Source organism: Phocoena phocoena, chromosome 4, assembly GCF_963924675.1.
Source record: "Phocoena phocoena chromosome 4, mPhoPho1.1, whole genome shotgun sequence".
Lineage (NCBI taxonomy): Eukaryota > Metazoa > Chordata > Mammalia > Artiodactyla > Phocoenidae > Phocoena > Phocoena phocoena.
This window is the reverse complement of record NC_089222.1, coordinates 37,493,696-37,504,664: the sequence shown is the minus strand read 5'-3', so window position 1 is coordinate 37,504,664 and position 10,969 is coordinate 37,493,696. Positions and strand designations below refer to the sequence as shown.

At 39.6% G+C, this 10,969-nt stretch overlaps 1 protein-coding gene across 1 annotated transcript in view; it reads right to left on the bottom strand.

Annotated features, from left to right (window-relative positions):
* The window catches only part of LOC136121954 (vomeronasal type-2 receptor 1-like), a 32,320-nt gene extending 21,636 nt beyond the window's left edge, over nt 1-10,684 (bottom strand). The window contains 4 exon segments of the mRNA XM_065875810.1: nt 1,999-2,018; nt 2,021-2,864; nt 5,346-5,637; nt 10,443-10,684. Coding sequence (XP_065731882.1) covers nt 1,999-2,018; nt 2,021-2,864; nt 5,346-5,637; nt 10,443-10,684 — 1,398 coding nt within the window.
* Between the last annotated feature and the right edge of the window lie 285 nt (nt 10,685-10,969).

The following is a 10,969-nucleotide window of genomic DNA, read 5'->3' as shown; positions in this document are numbered from 1 at the left end:
AACACTGTGTGGTCCCTTGACCCTCTCTAAAAACTCTTTTCTCTGCAATCCTAACACATATTTGTTGCTTTTTGAGCAAATTTAAATTGCAATATTGAAATCTTCAAATAACAAATTAGAGATTGTTGTTTACCATATAAAAAGATCCTTTTTGTTAAAAAAGTACTCAGAGGATTTCTTTTAAAATGAAAGAACTCACCTGTAGCATAACTTAATTTCTCATTTTGAATTTACTACAGTTTCCCTAGTACCGATGAACAACTTAGTACTCAGATCTTGCTTTCTAAATTCCATTCTCCAGTAAATGGAAATAGGACTCCGGGGAAATGGTTACTTCAAGACTGGGGCAGAGAAATACAACACAATACAATACAAATTGTCCAACCTGGAGAATTTTGAGCAACAAAATGCGTAATGATAGCTACGAATTATTATACTCATAGAACAGTATATCCATGAGTCCATGTGATGCAAATAAATTAGTGAGGGAAAAGTATAATTCCATTTAATAAATGTAGAAGGAATGAGGGAAATAGAAAAAAAATCACCATTTTAAAAATAACACAGTAATAGTTGTTTCAGGCAATAATCATCATCAAAGGATGCTAAACTTTGTGGATCAAAGCATTACGTAAAACAATATTTTCAGAGCTTCAAAATATTGCCTCACAATGTAATTATTAATTACAAAGGGAAACATAGTAACTTTATAATGGAAAAACATGGTGACATCACTGTCACTAAGTAATCAAAGTTAATGTCACCATTAATGAGACATAGTGACATCATGTACCTCCTGATGAGACATAGAAAAGGATACATATCACCTTTACAGTATTATAGCCATAAATGCATAACCTAAATGTAATCATGAGGAAAAAAATTAGACAAACATAAATTGAAAAACATAAATAGCTGTCCAGTACTTATGAAAAGTATCACGTTCATTAAAAAAAAAAAAGGAAAGAATGAAGAACTGCCACAGATTGGTGGAGGCTAAAGAGATACAAAACTAAGTGCATCGTGGGATCAATTTGAAAATAAAAATAAAAGTGAAGATGCAGTGGTTCCAGCCACTGTGGACCCTGTTGGGACAAGCAATTTGGTGTTGCTGGAAAATAAAGTGGTGAGGGTCATGGAAAGAGCAATGGAGTCAGAGATGCTGATGGCATAGATCGTAGAGGGCTGACAGTGTCAGACCAGGGATGCTCACGCTTTATCCTTTATAGGAGAGGGGAGGTACTGAAGGATGTAAGCAGAGGAGCCCTCTGATTAGGTGTGCATCTTGGTGAGACCATTAGGGTTTCTGTGTCCCAACATGAATTGCTGGGAAGTCAGACCTGAGACAGGAGATGTGAGAGCCAATCTCCAAGGTGGTCCTAACAATCTTCACCTCCTGGCCTTCACACCCTAGCATGGCCCCTCTGACACTGCACAAAGACTACATCTTCCAGTTTCCCTTGCAGCTACATGTGACCATATAACTAGATACCGGCTAATGGGATGTAAAGAGAATTGTACGTAATTTCCAGGAAATGTCCTTAAATGGAGCCATATACGCATCTTTGTCCATTCTCCTTCCTGCTGGTTAGAGTGTGGACATGATGGTTGAAGCCCAAGTAGCCATATGGAATTATGAGGTGAACGCACAGATTCAGAGTGATGAAATGACAAGGTAGAAGGAACCTCAATTCCTAAGCCACTCTTTCAGTCCCAGAATGCTAACCTCCAAACTTCATTTATGTGAAGGAAAAAAACCTATCTTGTTTAAAGCACTGTATGGGGAAAGTTTTCTATCATTCACAGCAAACCTAATAATAACTCTGTTAACAAATGGAAACTCTAAAATGCCCATTTAGGTAACATAAGCAAGCCATTCTTTTAGGGGGCACGTGATAAAATCATGTCTATGAAGTACAAAAGCAGATCAATGGTTTTAATTGTATGAATGCTTTTTATGTCAAACTATATCATGAAGTAAAACAAACCACAACTTACCTGCCAAGGCTCAAAATCAGTATATATGCACAGGTGTTTCCTGGAATATATGGCCAGTGTCCTTCCTCACATCTACTTAGACGATCCAGGGCATATGCCATAGAATACACAACTTGGTTGACATTGTGTGTAATTTTTAGCTGAGACGCATCCAGATAGGTATTTTTAAGATCTTCCAACTTCTCCTTTCCAGTATATAATTTATCAGACATGGCGTGTAATCTGTCCTCTTTACCAGTCATATTCACTCTATGGTCAGTGTTGTATGGAACACTACTATTGGGCCAAGTACAGTTAAAAGCAGTTTGCCAAAATTCAATGGTCAGTACATCATTTGGATCCTTGCCAGGATTTACATCATAAAGAAGTTCTTTTAATCCCAATATATCAGCTCTTGGTATTGAAAATCCAATACTTCCACCAAAATACGAGAAATATTCAGGCTTTGCAATGAGAGCGAAGGCGATCCAGGCTTCACTCGCTATCCATGTTCTGTCAGTTATGTTATGGTAAACCATTTCCAGCATGAAAGGACTTAGGTCAATATCAGATGCATAGAGCACAATGACTCTGGCATTGGAGTTCATTATAGCATCAATAGCTTTTTGCATTTTCTCATTAGAATGGACTTTGGGAATGGTTTCGGAGAATGCAACACAGAGGGTGACACTCTCCATTTTTTCCTTAAAAATCTTTACTACGTATTTTCCATAATCATCATCAGCTGCTATGGTGCCTATCCAGACCCAACCAAAATGTTGGATAAGTTGTACCATGGCCTCCGACTGGATCTTATCACTGGCTACTGTGTGAAGATAAGATGGAAATTTGTCACTAAGAAGTGAGGAGGTAGAGGCATAACCCACCTGCAACTGAAAATATTCATGCAGTTATTAGAAAGCAATAGCCAAACCTCAAATTACACAACCTTTGAGTATCTGTATTGGAGAAGGAGGGAACTTAACAGTTCTCCCTTTATTCTCACACCCTTCCAGAGACAAAAGGATTTCTACTCCTCTCCCTGCTCCGTGGGTGGTGGGGACTGTTAGGGGGAGCACTTTGGGCCTCCCTATCCACCCTTTTCCCACCTCACCCCACCCCAAGGTAGCTGGAGGAGCTAATTATTAAGGTGATGACATTCAATGCACCACTTTTCATACTCAATGTCACATACTCGGAAAGGGAGGTGACCAGTTCTTTCATCTATGTTTTCTTGAGACTAGGTGTGTGATTCAAGCCATCCAGGCTCTTTCTCTGATCTAACTCGTCATCCATACAGATGATGGAGTAAGCAGACTCACAATCTGTCAGGCCCCTCTCTCTCTCTCTCTCTCTCTCTCTCTCTCCTCTCTCCATCACCACTGCTTTCTCTCTTTTTCTCCTCTTCTCTTTCCTTGTTTCTCTAAGTCCTAAGACTTAGACTGAGAAAGACGGTAGGAAACTCCACTTCCACCTCAGGTTTAAGTCTTATTCTCCAACAGAGTTACTAGAGGTCATCATTTTATAGGCACTTGCTAGATAAACGAAGAGGTATTTTTCTCATCTTGCCAGTGGTCCTTGTGCGTATTTTCTATCAGTGAGAACTTAAAAATGAAAGTAGAATGGCCAGTAACGTGAATTTCTGACAATCTTACATACATTTCTGCTGTACATTACTCTCAGCCTCAGCGACTCTGCAGTTGAGAAGATATGTCACATTCTCTCCTATACCATCCCATTGCCATCCCATGTTATTACTGCATCACTTCCAATAAGACCTCCTATATTATAATTACATAGCTCCATGATTGCCAATTCTTTCATAAGTGACAGATTATTCCTATTTTTCTCTTTATCCTTTGTCCTATCCTTACTCCACTGGCTAAAGTTTACATTTTTCTTTGGAACCTCCCAAGCACCAACATCATGGAAGCCACATGTAGGAAAGAATCTCATTTACGAAGCAGAAACACCTGATTTCTAATTCCAGCTACATAATCAGTGTAAGATTGTGGATACTAAAACCTGCTGAAATCAGTTTCCCCATGAGTGAAATCAGGGTTATGACATCTACATTTTAAGGTTGCTCAGCATATTAAATGAGACAACACACGTGAAAGTGTCTGTTGTATGTAAGATTTCTTTTACCCTCTTTGCAGATTTACTACAAGACTTAAATGAGAAGATCTATCTAGAGGTTTCTAGCAGGTGCCTGGGTCACAGTCGGTATTTGGTGGAAAGCAGAGCTCACAGCAGCAGCAGTTTGTCTAAGCTGCATGAAGCCCACATTGAAGGTGTCGGCTGTGTCACCTGACCCCTCCTCTTGGTTCTGTTCCTCAGTATTACCCTGTTCCCCCTACATTTGTATTTGCAGCTTTATAAAGACACACTTTGTAAATGCCACTTTTTAACAATCATTTTAACTTCTCGCATTACTTCAGTAACACAAATAAGCTTAATCATCCTTCACATTAATAAGTCCTGACGATATTTTTGTGAACCACCTCTGGAAATAAATATAGAGCTTTACTTATATTTTCTTTTCTTTTCTTTTTCTTTTAACATATTTATTGGAGCATAATTGCTTTACAGTGGTGTGTTAGTTTCTGCTGTATAACAAAGTGAATCAGCTATACATATACATATATCCCCATATCCTCTCCCTCTTGCATCTCCCTCCCACCCTCCCTATCCCACCCCTCTAGGTGGTCACAAAGCACCGAGCTGACCTCCCTGTGCCATGCGGCTGCTTCCCACTAGCTATCTATTTTACGTTTGGTAGTGTATATATGTCCATGCCACTCTCTCACTTCATCCCAGCTTACCCTTCCCCCTCCCCGTGTCCTCATCCATTCTTCCTAATGTCATCTGTTCTTAGGTTGAAATGTGTCACTGTCCCTGAATTTAAAATAATCTGTAAATTAGCATCCCAGCTCATTTCAGTATGTTAGCGTATGAACAAAAAGGGTCATGATTAATAAGTATTAATACAGGCCAGAAACAAAATGAGTTCCTTATACCATCTATCAATCAATCAACAAGTATTTCTCAATCACCTACTCTGTACTTCACCCAGTGTTTTCGAGTGTATTGCCTACTGAGATGTCAACATACAAATCACTAGGTCACAATCTCAAGCTCAAAACTAAGGCAGGATCCTAAGGGATGTAGAACAGTCTGAAATCACTAGTCACACTTGCTGAGGCCAGACTGAACAGAGTAATTAGGGGCGTCAGCATTACCACCATCCTGTTTGTCTGTGTAGCTCATCCCAGCCTCACCTGAGCACCTAACGTACTCTTTGCAGCAATTTTCACATACCTTGTGTTTCTTTATAAGTTAGTACCCAGGACAATATTCTGAAATACCTGAGGTAGGTAATACAACCCTAGAATTCTTGAAGCAGCAACTGATAAGGATGATCCACCTGCTCCAACAATTCCTGCCAGCACTGCCCCGGTGCTGCTTCTAAAACTGGGCTTGTTTTCTTCCTGCCCTGTGAGGAATACCAATGCTGCTTCCATGGATTTGGAGATGGTGAAACAGGTATCAAAGATCTGATAGCCCAAAATGATGTTGGGCAAAATATTCTTCCTTTCATTAATCTCCCTGATGGTGTGGATCATGGTTTTCATCCAGCGGAATCACCGGAAGTTGAACCTGAAAAGGAAAAAGGTTTTGTAAGGCCTTAGTCAGTGGGTGGATCTGTGGAGGCGAAAGCAGCTTTTAGCTGGGATTGGTGATGAGAGCATTTTGCCAAAACGTCAGGGGGCACCTGCCTTGTGTGAGCATGTTAATATTTCCTAAAAAGATACTGCAATTTAAAGGGTTCAAGTATGAATCATATTCATTATTGATTGGTTTGGGCTGGGAAGCATCTTTTTGGACAGCTGATTATCTCTTTTCACAAAAATATTCTTATATTCGCAGTTCTCTCCACCACGCAGAACACGCAATAATTCCTCAATACATTTTTCCCCATTCATTGGAAGTCCCCGGTACCCTATGAGTCTCCTTTCCCTCTTCCTTACCTTCCTATAGGTTTCTCCTGGTTTCTTCTATATGTTAATTATAATAATAAAAGTTTTGTAAATACATGAAAATACTTATGACAGGACTATATAAAAGCAGTACATAATATTTATATATACGATATATGTTATGACTCCAATAGATAATTTTTCCTGCCATGATTTGATTGTTAGTGTTGAGATTTTTCAATTAAGAAACATCTCTTTCCTATCACTCTTACATTTAACCATGAATGAGATGCCTCCTCCTTTCCATTCCCTAGGCACAAAAAGGAAAAGTACTTCCCTTTAGTCCATCAGCACATTTTTTTTCAATTTCTTCTCCATTAAAAATAAATATTCTATTTCCAACCCTCTTTCTTTCTTCCCAGTTTTAACCAAACTTTAACCTATTTGAAAGCAAGGACCTCAAGGATGTTTTCTCTTAATGTCCTCTGTAGCTCTAGTATCTAACTACCTATCTTCTACTCAATAATTTTTTTTTTTTTTCGGTACGCGAGCTCTCACTGTTGTGGCCTCTCCCGCTGCGAAGCACAGGCTCCGGACACGCAGGCTCAGTGGCCATGGCTCACGGGCCCAGCCGCTCCGCGGCATGTGGGATCTTCCCGGACCAGGGCACAAACCCGTGTCCCCTGCATCGGCAGGCGGACTCTCAACCACTGCGCCACCAGGTAAGCCCTCAATAAATATTTTTGAATTAAATATCTAATAGCACATAGCCCTGTTGGCAGATTAGATTTTTCCTCCATGTCTCTTTGACTGGGTTTTTTAGTTTAATTTAGCTTTGCCTTTTATTCAAGACGTAGTTACTGAGTTGCACTGGTGCGAGACATTATAAATGCAACAGTGAAAAAGATAGGCACTGCAGTGTCTAGGCAAAGAAACAGAAAAATAGTCATGCACAAAACGATAAACACAGCGATAGGGGTAGACATAGGGACCAGCAGTTAAAGGGGTGGGGAACCTTGTCCTGGGGGACTTAACAGCCAAGCTAAGTCTTGAAGGGTAACATAAAAACAGGGGACGAATGCTGCAAGTACAGGGCACGGTATGTGTGAAGGCATGACAACAAAAGAACCTAACATTCTAGGAATGGGAAGATCAGGACACTTGGAGAACAGGGTAGGAATAGGTATGGCATGGGAAGAGGAGACTGGAGAATCAGGAGTCTGAACATGAAGGGCTTTATCGTCCTAAGACAACTGGCCTCTAAATTTACACGGATGGCCATACAAATTGGCATACACATTTTTGAAATAAATATAGCAATATCTTTTTTAAGGTGAGAGAGTAATACATTTCAAGAGCTAGAAAATGTTCACCTGCTTTGAATCAATAATTACACCCCAGAGAATTTATCTGAAGGTACTGTTCTTCCCAAAAGAAAAAACTAGGTACGTTCCAAACTGTTCATTTTAGAATTATTTATAATATTGAAAAATTGGAAAGAATTTACATGCTCATTATGGTACACTGACTTGATAGGAACATTTTCCATCATTAAAAAACTATAATTAGAGAAATTACACTGCAGCATGCATATAATATTAGGTAAAACAGTCTGTTTGCAACGTTGTTTCTATACTATAATTAAAATTACACATAAGTTATGTGAACACTTGGATAACTATCAACAGGTAAAAATTTTAAATGGGTACAGGATAATTACTGAAAGGGTGGGATTTGGGATGATTTTTCTTTCATTTGTTGATTTCCATTATGATACTCACAGTACCATTATACAATGCATACCTTTTGTTCCGCAGAAAATTTCTCTAAATCCTAACTTTGTTTAGATCAACCAAAACAAGAATTAAAATATTCCCTTCTTCCCTCCATTTCACTGTCTTCTCTGCTCCGAACAACATTTTCAAAATAAAAGTCTTCCTCTTCTGTTCACTTTGGCTGATGGCCAACCAAAACTAGTATCCCGTTAAAATTGTGGGTTTCAGAATGAGACTTCTCCAAACTCCACCTTGCATATCTAGATCAGTTATAGGTAAACGTTAATGACGTCAAAATGAAATTGTTATCCGATTACGCCCAGCTCCTGAGTACCACCTATCCAGGCCTCCCATGAGGGCTCTCCCATTGGGAGGGAGGCTAGGAGAACATTGGAATTGGGTACAGATAGATAGAAACTGTTGATGGTTATTGGTGAAAAGTCATTATATAGCTCTAATTTTGAAGAAGATATATCTAAAAATGTAAATATGGAATGTTATTAATATCCAATAGATATGTGTAGGATGGATTTAAGTGCTGGGAAAGTTTTAGGCTTGTATGGCGTGAAGATGAGCAATTTGGGTTTCAGTCAACAAGCCGGGAGACAAGCAGAATCCCCGCAATGATGCCTTACATTACTGATCCACATTCAGGACAAGGAACTGGCTTTTTAGATGCCCTGGATCATGTGAAACAAGTTTCATACAAAACATGAAGAATCAGAATGTCATCAGACTTCTCAGCAGCAACACTGGCAGTCAGAAGATGCCAAAGTAACCTTTTCAAGGATCCTCAGGATTTGAGTGAAAGTCAAGATGGAGTAAGCACACACCACCCGCTCTCTCCCACTGATTACAATTAAGATCCCTGGACTGAACATATAAAGCAACTATCAGACTACTCTGAAAATTAAATAAGAACAGAGGACTAGAGATGGAAATCAAAATATCCCTGGGGACTTCCCTGGTGGCGCAGTGGTTAAGAATCTGCCTGCTAATGCAGGGGACATGGGTTCGAGCCCTGGTCCAGGAAGATTCCACGTGCTGTGGAGCAACTAAGCCCGTGTGCCACAACTACTGAGCCCACTTGCCACAACTACTGAAGCCCGCGTGCCTAGAGCCCGCGCTCCACAACGAAGAGTAGCTCCCACTCGCTGCAACTAGAGAAAGCCTATGCGGAGCAACGAAGACCCAACGCAGCCCAAAATAAATTATTTTTTTTAAAAAACCCAAAATATCCCTGATACAGTGAATTATTTTTTAAATGGGACATACTTACTTCTCACCACTGTGTCAATCACAGTGGATATATCAAACTATTTTTTAATGAGAGGGTGGATTTTTACTAAAAATATGTATATTGGCCTTTCTATTTTACCTTGCTAGGAAGATAACCTTCAGAAGCTCCAATGAAGGGTGAAGAACAAGTTAAGTGATTCCACTGATGAAATATGAGTGTACTATACTGTGACAAACTCTGGTTTTCATTTCATGTTATTAAAGATTGAATCAGTGAAAACTTCTCTGATAAATAATGAATTGACTCTAAATAATGTAGCCATGAGCAAAAGTGCTTCTTTCCCACTTCCCTTTGCTTTACTGTGAGAATGGAAAAGAATTAGAAGGTCCAGGAAAGAGTTAAGTACAGACTGACTACAATCCTTTCCTTTTGCCAACAGTTTGTCCACCCCTTTAGTGCTATTTCAAATATGTAGCATGAAATATGACCAAAGGGAAGGAGTTATGATCAGTAAAGATTCAGTTGTATAAGAAGTTGCCAAAATTTTTACAGCATGCGTTTGTAATTATAATTACCACGCAGCATCATGGAAGTGATTAAGATATGATGTAAAATGCCCAATATAAAATTGTGTCCATGCTATTGCCACATTATGAAAAAATTACAGTTGCATTTATATAAAGGGCTGAGAAAGAATATATGGAAATGAAAGGAAAGAGCTGCTTTGTTATGGTAGTAAGAATAGTGTGGACAGTAATTTTCCTTTAATTTCTGGCATTCTTTTCATATCAAAAGTGTGTGTGTGTTTCACACCCAGAAATATAACCCATGTTTGCTTTTCTTACAATGGATTCCTTGCAAATTCAGATTATCAGTTATGGATCCCACTTCTTGACATGACAATTTTGGGGATGAGGGGAGTAGGGTAGAAGCCTTCCAACTGGAGGAATCTTGCTATGAACACTAGCTCATAAATAAATCAGCATTCCAGCACTGTTTATTTTCACCTGGGGAGACTTTAGTCTAATGACAAGTCAAAGTAAAGCTGCAACACTGCACAACTCTACATCATGCTTCTCAAACCTTAATGTGTACATGAATCATCAGGAGGTCCTGTCAGAATGCAGATTCTGACTCAGCAGATGTGGGATGCAGTCTGAGATTCCACATTTCTAACAAGCTCTTAGGTGATGCTGATGCTGGTGGTCCACAGACCACCCTCTGAGGAGCAATGTTCTATATCATATAAAACCTGGCTTTTTTCTTTCTTGTTTCTAAGCAATCCTAGAATGTCTACCTCGGAGAAATTGAGGCACAGAAACAGCAAGTACCTATCCTGAGTCAAATAAATAGTGTCAAAGTCAGGGCTGGCATCATGGCTCCAGTTCCAGACTCTGATTCCCACACCCACCACTCATTTACCCTCACCTCCTACAACTGATGTAAAAAGAAAAAAAAAGAATGGCTTACCCTTCACATTTTGCTGATACTGGCTCCAAAATAGACTCATTTGCTGTGGTGGTCCTGGAATGAATAGGAAACAGTCCTCCAATAACAAGTGAAGGGTTTCTGGCACCTACATACCCATTCAAATCAAAGTAGCCCAGCAGCTGACAGGTCTGTTCTTCTTCCTCTTCTTTGCCTTCAATGCCCAATTCAGCCCATAAAAAGGTAAGCAGTCCTAGAACCAAGCATTTCTTTCTGCTAGCCATTTTAATAAGGAGAGTTTGGGAGAAATGACCAGTGTTAAAAGTTTTAACGAGGTACCTTGACAGAGCGTTCCACTGAGTATGTGCACGCCCCATCACAGGGGACTCAGCTTGCCACTACTTGCTACCTAATTGTCATGCCTCAATCAATCACAGAGCCTCACACTCACCTGCAATTTATGCATCTGCACTAGGAGCTGAGTAATCCTTTTGAAAAGAGCCTCATAAAAATCTCTTTTAGGCTTAGCAATAATATATAATGACAGAATAGCAGATTCTGAGTTTAGA